General features: G+C 37.3%; 1 protein-coding gene across 4 annotated transcripts in view; it reads right to left on the reverse strand.

Moving 5' to 3' along the window:
• DLC1 (DLC1 Rho GTPase activating protein) overlaps window positions 1-14,422 on the reverse strand; it is a 259,503-nt gene that overhangs the window by 128,979 nt on the left and 116,102 nt on the right. For all 4 annotated transcript variants that reach the window (XM_051790262.1, XM_051790260.1, XM_051790259.1 and 1 more), the window contains exon 5: window positions 990-1,023. In XM_051790262.1, the coding sequence (XP_051646222.1) occupies window positions 990-1,023 (34 nt within the window). The remainder of the gene's footprint in view (window positions 1-989; window positions 1,024-14,422) is intronic.

The following is a 14,422-nucleotide window of genomic DNA, read 5'->3' on the forward strand; positions in this document are numbered from 1 at the left end:
ACAGTTTGAGAATTATTTCTGAACTTCAACAGCCAAAATAGCAACATCCTGAGCAGACAGATCAATAGCTTTTACAGCCTTGATTAGAATTGTGGCTTTTCTCTCAAAACATTTTTAACCTATTCCTCTCCCTTAATAAGCGAAAGAAAAGAAAAAAATCCAAACAAGGATAATGCAAGAAAATATCACCAATAAAAATCAGATATAAATCCGAATGCCAGGTGGCATTTGGATATTTTGAGGTATTTTTCAAGCTATATTCAATGGGCAGTAGCAATTAAATCAATTAAAATAAATAACAAGAAACCACAGAGATTCTAGAGAACTATAGTGCTAAGAGTGGAGCGTTCCCTAGTGTTTATCACAAGAACACACCTGTTCGACAGTGTCTAGCAGGCAATCACTAGTGGATTCCACATACCAACAGCAAAGTACATAAAGTGTTCAGAGAACACATATGACGGAAGATAACAGAAAAACAATCTTTCAATATTCTGGAAGTACTTAGCCAAAACAAATGTTATTGTCTCCAGTGAAATACTCCAGGTAACTGGAATTTCCTGCCATATTTAAAGACAGGCAATAAATTTCACACTCAGTCATCAAATTTCACTGACTTGAGAAAACGTATTTGCATCTATGTTTGTTAATTGAGACATCTAGTAAATCATAATAGATGGTAACATCAAATAACAAGTTAGTAACTACAGGAAGACTGACATTTATGGAGCAGCTGCAATCCAACCGGATACTTTGTAGGACAGTTTCAAACATCTTTATTAGTATCACTCAGAAAGCTGGACTGCTTTTCAGAAAGAGAAAATACCCTATTCAGGAAACAACCTTTACACAGACATTTGTTAGATCTGTAATCCTATAAGTTAGAAACCCCACAGTTGAAGACTGTCTTTTATCACTTAGTTAAGCAACACTGTATTCCAACAACAAATACAACAAGGAAATAAGAAAATGAGTAAATATTGACTCACCAGCCTTCTCCTTCTCTGAAATAATTGGCATAGCCTGAAAGGAAAATGAAAAAAAGAAAATATATTGCTATTAAAAAAACAATAATATTACGGAAACATTATAAAATCTTAAGGTAAATTTTATACTGTCCAGAAGGTCTGGAAAGAACTAAGGTCTCACTGCGTTAAGCACTCTGGAGAGAAATATACACTTCTCATTTTAGTGTCTTGTAATGTATTATGAAACTAATTACTGTTAAAAACGACCAGGAGAGGAGGGAGGAGATGGAGTTAATAAGATATTCCTATGATCGCATTTTGAAATAATCATCCCAGAATACTTGCCCACAAAATTCCACTGGGAAATTACTTAATAATTCTGAGGGAGTGAAGACAAAATCCATGTGGTTGAAGATGAGACTGAAATGCCAAATCTTTCTTCTCCAGAACTCAAATGGAGTTCTGCCATTGATTCCACATAATTAGGATTTATATTCAAATAAATATTGCTCTATAATATACCAGTTTCTTACTTTTTATATAAATTTTCAGCAACAAGTAATAGAAGTGTTTTCATATCAGCTGTAATTGTTTCTGGGCTTGGAAAAGTGTGTGTGGGTTTTTTTTGCAATGGATGTAAAAAAAGCATATTATGCTTTTCTTTCAGACTAATGTAGAAGAATTTTCTGAATGGATTTTTCCCCTCCAAAAGAAAGGAGGTTATAGATTGAATGAATAGTAAAATAGAATTCATATGGCAAACATAAAAAAGAATTCTAAAATGTGCATATATGATGAAGGTAAGAAAGGCTGGATGAGAAATTGTATTGGGTATGCAATGTATGCAGAACTGCCATGTGAGTTGAGGTATCAATTTTACATTGCATTCCACTATGTTAGTCTAGCTTTTATTCAGCAGATTTTCCTGCTGTAGATTCACAGAAAAAGAAAGAGGGGAGTGATGGACAGAAATAACAAACCGACAAGCTTCAGACTTGCTATAGAGTTCCCAAAGTAGACTTTGAAAATTTAATTTCAGGATTTGATTTGTCCTGCTATATAAAATAGTGTATTATAGCATTTCCAGGATGGTATTTTGTACAAAATTTCAACTAGAACAAAATTTCAACTTAGATGATACATATTAATACATATCTTTTGTGATTCTTTCTGTTTCACCTGCACTCTAACTCATTAAATACCTGTTGTTTAGGTTTGACACTCAAAAATATTGTACCATCAGACTAATATTTTTCAAAACAACGATAGCTTCTTGCCTGAAAAACATTTCCCTTGCATTTTGCAAACATATATTTGTTCAGAAGGACCATTTTCTCCAGTAATGCAATAAAGGCACTAACTTACATGAACTGAAGAAAATGAACATACCAAAGAAGCAATAAAATCACAGAGTGAATCAAGGTCTCAGTTTCAAAGAAAGTAAAGGTGTCTCATGTATAGATTTTTATAAAAAAAATGATCAAATTTTGAAAACGAGTATATAGTTTTCCTCTCTTACCCAGACCTAAGTGGTTAAGCTATTAAGCTATCTACTCCAGATTAAGCCATTAGAGTGTGTACAAAGGAGGGCAATGAAGATGGTGAAGGGCCTTGGGAGGAAACTGTATGTGGAACAGCTGACTTAAGCACTTGGTCTGTTCAGCCTGGAGAAGAGGAGACAGAGGGGAGACCTCATTGCAGTCTACAACTTCCTTGTGAGGGGAAGAGGAGGGGCAGGCACTGATCGCTGTGTTGACCAGTGATAGGACCCAAGGGAATGGCCTGAAGTTGTGTCAGGGGAGGTTTGGGTTGGATATTATAAAAAGGTTCTTCACCCAGAGTGTGGGTGGGCACTGGAACAGGCTCCCCAAGGAACCGATCGCAACAACAAGACTGCCAAAGTTCAAGAAGTGTTTGAATAATTGGGGATGGTTCTGTGAAAAGCTAAGAGTTGGACTCAGTGGTCCTTGTGGATCCCTTCCAACTTGTCATATTCTGTGATTCTGTGATTAACATTTGTACAAGGAGGAAATTTGAAAAGAGAGAACTTTATAAAGAGAAGAAGGCAAGAAACAAGCAAACAAACAGGAAAGGAAAACAGTAGTACAAGAAAGAACAAGGGAATGCAAGTGTATGTCAAATGAGAGGGTCAGGAAAAATGAAGGAAAGATAGGGACAGGTTGTTATCACATTTTAGTGTTGAGTTTTGTTAGCCAGATTCACAGAAGAAAAAAGCTTTAAGAAAAGCTTAGAGCATACCATTGACGCAGCTGAAGATGTGGCAACAAGCAGTGTCAGCATTGAAGTCATAAGCTGTGTCATGGAAGAGAGATAACAGTTTGATGGGGATAGCCTTCGTAAAGTCTAAAATGCAAAGCCAAGATGAATAGCTGGGGCAAAGCAGTTACAAAACTCAACGTGGATATGATAACGACAAGTAAAGAAGATAATTTTCTGATGGCTTTATGACAGACTTAAATGGATTTTAATCATGTTTATAATGGCACTTCAACTCACTGGCAGTGCCTTTGGCCTGAATGAACACTTCTAAAAAGATGTCATCATCATTCATATCAACATGTAGATTTTTTTTTCATATTGGTATATCAGATTTTAAATATTGTTAATAATGTCATTTGTCATATCAAATTATTTCCTGGAAATATACAATATTTCTACTTGATGATCATCAAAACATTGATTTACAGTGAAACATAAATTTTAGGGAATTTCTTAGATGGCAGTCTTAAAGGTTGTTAGAATTTAGTAGGTTTAGCCCAAGTAAAAAGCTGTAAATGGAAATACATAGAACCATAATGCCCCAGGGCAGATGTGTAAGTCACAAAATTTATACTTCTGTTAAGTAGGATGAAGAAGCACTATAAGTTCCAGAAAACTTTAAGGTTGAGTGAGGTTTATAGATATAAGTACTTCCTAAATTCCTACAGTAATCTTCCCACAATTCATTAACACTGATGCTAGACTGATGCTAGAGAGACGTGGATTATGCAAATTATCAAATGTAATAATTTTTAAAAAAAGCTGCATGAGAAAAAAGAAATAATACTAGCTCATTCAGATAAAGAAATACATTCAAAATGATAGCATCACAAAGCATGTAAGTTTTACTAGAGAAATTATGAGAAGGACCTCACATGGTGATGACTACCTGTTGCCACCATTTTTTACTACTCCAGCTCCCGCACAGCGAATTACGTAAATACAAAGATTTTTTTCTATTGACTCACTTTTCTTCTTGATATCAAACTTAGCCTACTTTTTTTCAGCTAAACATGGTTCCATTTTGTAGAATCATAAGGTTGGAAACAACCTCCGAGATCGTCAATCCAACCTTTGACCAAACACCACCTTGCCAACTGGACATATCCCATATTTTCTTGAACGCTTCCAGGGATGGTGACTCCACCACTGCCCTGGGCAATCCGTTACAATGCTTAACCACCCTTTCAGAGAAGAAATTCTTCCTGATCTCCAATCTGAACCTACCCTGATGCAGCTTGAAGTCATTTCCTCTGGTCCTGCCACTAGTTGCCTGGAAGAAGAGGTCAAGCCCCACCATGCTACAACCTCCTTTCAGGTAGTTCTAGAGCGTGCTATGGTCTCCCCTGAATGTCCTTTTTTCCAGGATAAACTACTACAGCTCCCTCATCTACTCCTCATATGACATCCTCCAGACCCTTTCCCAGCTTTGTTGCCTTTCTCTGGCCATGTTCCAGCACCTCAATGTCTTTCTTGAAGTGAGGGGCTCAGAACTGGACCCAGTACTTGAGATGTGGCCTCACTAGTGCTGAGTAAAGAAGGGTGATCACTGCCCTGGTCCTGCTGGCCACACTATTTTTGATACAGGTCAGGATGCCATTGGCCTTCCTGGCCACCTGGGCACATTGCGGGCTCATGTTCAGCCAGATGTTGACCAGCACCTACAGGTCCTTTTCTGCTGGGTCACTGTCCAGCCACTCTGCCCCCAGCCTGTAGCAATGGATGGAGTTGTTGTGACCCAGTTTCAGGACCCAGTACTCAGCCATGTTGAACCTCATACCATTGGCCTCAGCCCATTGATCCAGCCTGTCCAGATCCCTCTGCAGAGCCTTCCTACCTTTCAGCATATCAACACTCAAGCTCAACTTATCTGCAAACTGACCAAGGGTGCACTTGATGCCCTTGCCCAGATCATTGATAAAGATATTAGCTGATATCTTTATATATCAGTTCTAGCTGAGCTTTTACCTTTCTAATTTTCTCCCTGCATGACCTAATGACATCCCTGTACTCTTCATGAGCTGCCTGCCCCTTCTTCCAAAGGTCATAAACTCTCTTTTCTGCCGAGTTCTGTTGAAAGCTTTGTGTTCAGCCAAACTGGTCTTCTTTCTCATCTGTGTCTGTCAGTACATAGGGATGGCCTGCTCCTGCAGCTTTAAGATTTCCTTCTTAAAGTATGTCTAGCTTTCCTGGGCCCCTTAGTTTTCAAGGACTGTTTCCTAAGCAACTCTCTTAACCAATGTCCTGAAAAAGCCAAAGTCTACCTTCCAGAAGTCTAAGGTAGAGGTTTTGTTGACTGACCCCCTTCCTTACTTCACCAACAATTGAAAACTTCATCATGTTGTGGTTGCTATGCCCAAGACAGCCTCCAACCCCCACATTTCCCACCAGCCCTTCTCTGTTTGTAAACAGCAGGTTTAGCAGGGCACCACCCCTGGTAGGCTTGCTTATCAGCTGTCAGGAAGTTATCTTCCACACACTCCAGGAACCTCCTAGACTGTCTTCTCTCTGCTGTGTTGAGTTTCCAGCAGACATATGGCAAGTGAAAGTCTCCCACAACAACAAGGGCTAGGAATCATGAAGCATGAGCCAGCTGCTTATAGAATGCTTCATCTTCCTCTTTATCCAGCCTGAGTGGCCTATAACAGACTCCCATGAGGATGTTTGCCTTCTTAGTTTCTGCTTGATTCTTAGCCATACACACTCAGCCTTATCATCACTATCCTTGAGCTCTATACAGTCAAAACACTCTCTAGTGTACAGAGACATGCCACCACCTCTCCCTCCTTGCCTATCCCTTCTGAAGAACTTATAACCATCCATTGTAGTACTCTAGTTGTATGAATCATCCCACCACATTTCTGTGACGGCAACTACGTCATTGCTTCCCTGATGCACACTGGCTTCCAGCTCCTCCTGTTTGTTACCCACACTGCGTGCTTTGGTGTAGAGTCACTTCAGCTGGGCTACTGATTTCATCTACAACACTGGCATGCTGCCCCTAGGCTCCATGTGCTCTTAAAATTAAAGAACTAGTGTTTTCTGATTTGGTTTTATCAATTAACTGCATAACAAAAAATTATAGTATTTTTCATGAACCAAATATTTTCTCAGATTCATGTGAATTTAAGTAAAAAAAGAAAACAGAAATTATCTCAAAAATCCCACCCTCTCTAATAGCATCAAATTAATGAAAGTAAAATATTTTGTTTAGGACAGAATAAGGAAGCATATTTTTATCCAAAGAACATCAATATTTTTCTCAATTCAAAGCCTGCAAATAACACAAATGCTTGATTCAGAACATGGTACTGTGGCGTACTTATAAATTTTGAATCCCCCATAACAGTTGTGAAAAATATTTTTCTTAAGATAATGTATATAACCAAGAGTCTTTACTTTAGTTCTTTACAATTTAAGGAGAACTCATATGTTTATCATATTTTTAGCCAAAGCTTTATATTTCCTTAGTTTACAGCAAAATTGAGAATCTTCCTATTTTTATTAAAATATATTGTACATGTAAAGTCTCTGATTAAAAAAACCCCAAATAACCAAAAAACTACCTTATTGATCCACAATGTAAAAAGATGTCTTGTATGATGCTTTCAAATATCTGGTTTTTAAACAGTGTAGTTCTGCAGAATTAAGATGTAAAATGAGCCAAAAGTTCTGTCAGAACATTATATTGCTGCTCAAAAGCTGAGAAAAAAACCCCTAAATGGATATAGTATCTCTTGAAAATTTAAAATAAAGTAAACCACAGGCAAATCTTGTTCAACAAGATCTCAGACAGTCTTACTATTGTTTAGTTTTTTGTTAATACAGCTACACATGCTGCTTTCATGCTGTCCAGTGGGAAAACATGATTGTTACTTAGGAAAAATTCTCTCATCTTCAGTACAGTTTTGAATTCACTGGAGACCTTCCAATGAGTTCCATATGTTCCAAATGAATTGCATTCCCAGGAAGTGATTTAACATTTCTGGCAATGGAGCAATTAACCAGGATTTTCCTGCTTGACCAGATGGGTTCACTGTAACTTCACATTATTTCTCACTCTCCTCACAGAACTGAAGAACTGGACTAACAATTTCTGCATGATTAGATCACGTGTTTTAGAAAAAAGTAGACACATGCCCTTTAAAGACTTCAACAAACACCCCCCAAAGTCAGATTCCTCTCTGTATTTTTAATAGTATGTAGTCTTAGCAGTACCAAGAAAGAAAAGGAAATAAAAAATGAGAAAAAAAGAGGAAATCCCTATCAGACCATTGCTGAAATATATTAAGCATCTTCTTTCAAATTAGAGGATGGGATTTTTAACTTCAGTAAATCTCATTTTAAAGGTGATGTTGAAATTTTTTGCATGCATCCTTGCTGTATTGCGACTGATTCACTGTAAATATATTATGTATGAAAATATGACTGTAAAGTGCATGTAAAACACTTTAGAGTTATAGAATCATAGAATAGATTGGGTTAGCAGGGACCTTCAGAGGTCATCTAGTTCCACCCCTCTGCAATGAGCTGGGACATCTTCATCTGAATCAGGTTGCTCAGAGCCCAGTCCAACTTTGAATGTTTCCAGGCATGGAAACATTCTACCTCTTCTCTGGGCAGCCTATTCTATTGTTTCACTATCCTTATTGTAAAAAATTTCTTCCTCATATTTAATCTCAATCGACTCTCTTTCAGTTTAAAAACATTGCCCTTTGTCCTATCACAACAGGCCCTGCTAAAAAGTCTGTCTACATCTCTATTATAAGCCCCCTTTAGGTACTGGAAGGCCACAATGAGGTCTCCCTGGAGCCTTCTCCATGCTGAAAAATTCAAATTTTCACAGCCTTTCCTCATGGGAGAGGTGCTCCAGCCCTCTGATCATCTTCCTGGTTCTCCTCTGGACTCCAACATGTCCATGTCTTTCCTGTGCTGCGGATCTTAGAGCTGGATGCAGTGCTCCAGGTGGGGTCTCACAAGAGCAGAGTAGAGGGGGAGAATCACCTCCCTCGCCTGCTGGCATGTTTAGGGTGACCATGTCAAAGGTTTTGTAGAAGTCCAGATAAATGACATGTGTAGCCTTTACCTTGTCCACTGAGGTAGTCATTCTATTGTAGAAGGCCACTAGGCTGGGCAGGCAGGACTTGCCCTTGGTGAAGCTGTGCTGGACATTTTGGATGTATATTGGACATTTTTCTTTAAAATTGCAGTTACCTTCCACAGATAGAAATTATTACCTACTAATACTGAGTGAAATAGCCACTTCCTGTGAATTTTATTAGACATTTGGTGGAAAAGCTGTCTTCCAGCAAGAAAGAAAATGGTGGAAAGTTCTGGTAAATCAAAACTTAAAGTAAAATTTTTGCTCATCATTCAGATGATTTGAATTTAGGGAACTACTGCAGTCCATAAGCAATAACTTCCTCAGTTATATTCCCATTACACCAAAATACCGAATAAATAACTCTAGTGGTAAATTCTGAGCTTCTGAAAACAAAGCCTTTCATGCTAATGAATCGGATTAAGAGAATAAACTTGCATTGAATTGAAATCACAGCAACGATGTAGGAAAAAACTCAAGAGCGATTAGTTTATCACTCAAATCTGTTCACAAAGGGAACTTAGTGAGGTCTTTCGTCTTTGTGGTCTTTCATTTTACTGAAGAGTAGAGCAGAATGCATTTAAAATCCATCTCACAATAAAGCTGCATCAATTATCTCATTTTAAATAAGAAATTAATGTCATGTTCAGATGTGTCTGGCTAAGGTTATGACAACACTATGAATTTAGTTCTAGTGGAAGTACATGCTTGCTGCATATGTTCTCCTCCAGTTAGTTGCATGCCACTTCCCACTTTGTTTTCTGACTAGACATTTGTTTGCTTGAGCCTTTTTATGCCACTCAGGTCATGCACAGAGACCCCTTCTAGTTAGTGGTGGATGGTTGGCAGTTCTCCTTCCATGAGACAGTTGCCAAGAGCCTGCACTTGGGGTGGTCTGATAATTTTCTCTGTCTTTGTCATTCAGCTGGCAGAGTGTGACCCTTGTTGGACTGGAAGTTCAAAACAAAGATGCGGGATAACTGTCCTGTGCTCTGTCTGGAGTTACCACAGACTTTTCACAAATCAGAGTAAGGTCCCAATGCTCTGAAATCTGTCAGGACTGGATGAAACTAGTTTATATGACGGATAAGACAACAACTTGTCCGCAGCTTGTCCAGATCATTAGGTAGAATCTGGTCATAATACAGTTCTTTCTCTATAGGGATGTTAGAGTCTTCACAGCAGCAGCTGCAGGTTTCTAAATAGCCCAAGAGTTACTGTCACACATTTTGTGAAAAATAATTATGATTTTTTTTTTTTAAATTAGGAATTGTTAGACCTTAGCTTATTTCCATATAAGGACTCCACTTGGAATAAAAGCAAATGTGTAAAATAAACTTATTTTTGATATTTTCCAGGAGTTCACCAGAAAAGGAACTGCTCTTTTTGCACTGGGATGGACATACAGTACTTGAATGTGGGGTCAGTTAAATTTTAGTTCGATGTTAAGGAACATTCATCTAGCTTTTAATGATAAAAAACCCCGTGCTTCCTCCCATTCCCCCAAACATATGTATCTCTTTCCTAAAGAAAACATAACTTGAATGTTAACACCAAAGCTGAGATGTGACACACTACCTCTAGAACTGGAGCAGCCCCAAGAGTACTCATGTTTTTCATCAGTCACCAGTTGTTCTATTAGTGTTTATTTACACAGAGAGCTTTTTCCCAAGGTCAGAAGTAATTTTTTTGGCTAATATTTATCTTATAAACCTTTTCACAATAGAAAACATATCAATAAACCCTGCAACACTGGCAAAACTAAACTATTTGGGAACCACAAGGCATGCAACTCTATAAGGCAACAGTAAAGGATAATTAGAGTCTCATGTTTCCTATTTGTTTCAACATCATGTAATGTCTACAAATGTGATTTTTGCCTTAAACCCTTAAGTCTGAGGAATGCTTCTACGTGGCTGACAGGAATCCCAGGTGATTTCAGTCTTTATTCATCTCCTTGTATATAAAACTTAAAACCTTAGATAGGTCCACATTTCACGTAAATAAGAATTCATAGTATCATGTGATGATAGAAACTAAAATTTGTTACATGATGACTCCAAGCTACTAAATACTTGTGAGCACCTACTTTCAGAATGAAAAGGCAATTTAAACCCAACAAAATCATACCATTCCTGTCTTTCCCTAGCCACCTCAAAGAAAACAAAGGAGCCCTTTGCCCTTCATCCCAAGAAAAGTAAGTCACTCTTACTAATTTTGATGGGTGAAGAGATGAAAATGAAGAAACTCATCTCCTGGCAGCAAGTGCCGGAATCCATCGTAACACCAGTGTTGCATATTCATGAGCTAACTGAAAAAATCTTAGCTAAACAAATAATCAGATATGTAAATAAGCAATCTGATTCTATTCATCTTTCTGACACTGCCCAAATCCAGTGGTCGACTGCTAACTATGATTTTGGATTCCACTAGTGTTATTCTCCTGGATTCAGATCTCACTGAGTTTACCAGCAGTAACAATTGAGTTTCTGGAATATTACATATAAAGCATGGGAATTTATGCTGGTCAAAGAAGACCTCACTATGTTCTTTATGTTCTACAGAAGAAAATCAGGTGGAAAGCAGTGCAGCAACTTATCGACACCTATTGGGAGGGCAGCAACTATTGACACTTACTAAGATTCTGATCCTGGAAGAGTTTGCTCTCTTGAATCTCTGCAGGTAATCTCAGCTGCAGGCACTCTTCCCATTTTTAGCTGCAGCAGGCTGTTGCAACTGTTTAGAGTTCTCTAAGTAAATAAAAAAGCAAAACCCAAGCAACTAGTTTTTAATACATGGTATGTATGTTTTGGCACAAATCTTTATGCTCACAGTCTCACGTGGATACAGTCACTGCGATATTACTCTTGTTGGACCAGGTGGGAAAGGATCTAAAGCAGATCCTCTATGAGTCTCTTGAACTTGAGCTTTATTCCAGGTATAAAAGAATAAATTACTACAAAAGCTGTATTTATTCTATGATGATGAAACCCTTTCTGTAAAACATCATTGTTCTTTGCTCAGGAAGTTGAAGAATCACAAAATAGTGATGTTAATCATGAGATGATGCAGACAGAGGAGGGGTACCACACCAGAGAGAAACAGTGATAGGTCTGGGAGAGTCAGAGGGGTGTTTGGTTATGGAAAAAAAGTGCATCTAACTTTGCAAGGTAGCAGGGATGAGCATAAGAAAGTGCCAAATTAATGCATTTCAGAAAGTTATCACTAAGCTTGATAGATGTGATAATTATAATGTTTCTTCTTAGTTTCTTATGTTTCTTAGAGAAACATAAATTAAGATAAACCAGCCTATTTGCTTTTACAATAAGAAGACAAATGGCAAGGATTAGAAGCACACAAGATCACAGTAGTTTTATCTTGGGCAGGAGGAGGAGGAGGTGAACGTAGCAAGAAGAGGAGTAAACATTATAATATGCTACCTGGGCCTCATTTGCTTATTTGACCATACTCTTGGAATCTGAGTTTGTTTGTGTTCCAACATGCACATGTAGCGAGCATGAGCTTAAAAATCCTCAAAAGCCAATACTGTGACCTTGCTGAGTCAGTATATCTCTAAGTCATTCAAGAGAAAGAGAGATGAAATGAAATGAGGGGGTTTTTTGCTCTCTGCATAGGCAGTGCATTAACCTTTAAACGTTTGTTGAGATTTTGGGTGAAAGAGGCAGTAAACCAAAAATATGTCTTTTAGGTGAAAAAGTAAGAAAACTCACATTTTAGTTCGTTCAGGAATTTTTCGTTTCTTTCAAAATAATTAAGTTTCAAAGATATTGCTTGCATGAAAACAACTCCCTTTATCGCTTTCCAAAATGGAAAAAAGGAACAAAACCATGTAACTAGTAAATATGAGAACCTTCTCACTGTGAAAAGAAACAGGAGCTTTGACTCCGAAAAGGGCCTATGGAAATGACACAAAATAGGTTTTTTAATCCAAATGCAACAATGACAATTCTAAAAAATACCCCAAGCCCTTGAAAAACCTCTTTGGAAAACAAAAGATTCACCTGCACAGCTGTTTTATGCTAAAATGCTTGTAAAATAATCTCCTTTTTTTTTTTTTTTTGTTTGAGGAAAAAAATTCCAGTTATAGCCATTTCTATTTTAATATCTAAACTCTGGTCAAACTGAGCATCAAGTGACCTCTGCTCAACAAAAAACAAAATACAAAATAACAAAAAAACTGGTTCCTCTGGTACAGTTAATAAAACAGAGAAATATATGTTTCATCTGCCATATAGTTTCCTCAGCTGGAAGTATTACCAGTAAGAGCACCACTCCAGGTCTGTGATATGACCGATTCCTATCATATTTCTTCAGGGTCGTTCAAATCTTAGCTTAACTGGATGATGTCTGAAGTAGCATTTCATAGTTCATACCTACATGGAAAGACACCTGCACAGACAATACACACACTACACGTCTTCCATCTCTGTGCAGTAATCTCATTTTATTCTCAGGTACCATCTGCAAAGATAGGATCTTTGATGCCATAACAATCCAGAAACTGATAGAAATATATCTGTGAAGTTTTGCTCATGCTGCTGACATATTTAAAAAGCCTGGGAGAAAGGAAGGGTTGTTTTGCAGTTTACTGCAGGGGATTCTGGGTTCCATTCAACACCTGCATATTATGCTGCAGGTTAGAGTTAGGATGAGCTTACTGCATGGGTAAGATGATAGGCTAGTTATTCCTTTTCTTAGAGTAAGACTACTGGGGATAGTCATGGTCTGCTACTAAAACATTAATACTAGTCAGACAATCTTTGTGCCACTAACAAATATTACAAACATCTAATATTTTCATGTTTAAAATGGAAATAATAATAATAATGCTTTACCATTTAAAAAATGTTTGGGGTCTTCTGAGTGCCTAAAAAAACAATCCTGCAAATGTTCTGATTGTTATGATAGACCTTCTATGCATCATGTGTAAGAGTGCAGTATTTTACAAGATTAACGCATAACAAATAAATTAATTTTACTTTTGAACATACACAGTTTTTCTTACAACTACTAAGTTTTTTTACTCTAAATAATCTACCCTGCTGTGTATTTCTGTAGCTTGCATTCCAATCAAAACATTTTCCACTAAGAAGTTCCATATTTTAGTTCAGTTGTTTATAAGATTTTGATTGTTAGAATCAGTGAGTGTTAGACACAGCTTCATACATCACAAAAATGACACTGAATTTTTTTGTCTTAATTAATAGATATAATAGTTTGCTATTGAAACAATGGTTAACCATAGCTGGTGAAGGATATGCTCTGTCTAAAAAAATCTTTATTTTGTGAACGATTTTTGTGGGGCAATTAAAAGTTGGAGATACTCAATACTGCCATTCATTTATCTGACTTAAGTTCCGAACATTAATGTTTTCTACAGATGATATATTTCTAATTTATGGAACAAAGAAGTCCTTACTGATACAGAGCACAATTCTGCTTCTTAGTAGAAACTTTGCCAATTACTACAGTAAGTGAAGGCTCAAGTTTATGCAACCTTCCTATCCGTGTTGTGTCCATTTCCTTGTTAAAGACACAATCCTGTGTGTGCATATATGAATAGGTATAAAAGGTAATGTAATATAACCCACTATTAAAAGCCAGGATTTCTATCAAAACTTTAACTAATTGCTACATTTACTATGAAGAAGCTGTTTAAAAATCCTTCCTTTTCCAGAAGTTCTAAAATTGTTTTTCTTTCAGGATCACTTTATTTATTTTGTTCTGAATTTTATTTTTGGTTTCTGCAGTCACTAAGCAAAGAAGTATCTCATCAATGTCTGTGTTCCCAAGCTATTCCCATGAAAATCTCGCTTCGGCTAGCAGACAGATGCACTGCAGATCCTGAGAGTACAAGTGGGTCCAATTCTGTGAAGTGCTGGGCATTTTCTATATTTCCCCATGATCATGACTTACAAGTCCAATTTCTTCCAGAACTGTTCCAACTTTCCCAAACTTTGTGTGGCATATTAAAAAAATGTAGTTCACAGTTTCTAAGCTTTCAAAACTTTCCAGAGGGAAACAGCGCACAAGAGTCCAAGTACACTTTTGG

Source organism: Manacus candei, unplaced genomic scaffold, assembly GCF_025592945.1.
Source record: "Manacus candei isolate 608988 ecotype Guabito, Panama unplaced genomic scaffold, ASM2559294v1 h1tg000028l, whole genome shotgun sequence".
Taxonomy (NCBI): domain Eukaryota; kingdom Metazoa; phylum Chordata; class Aves; order Passeriformes; family Pipridae; genus Manacus; species Manacus candei.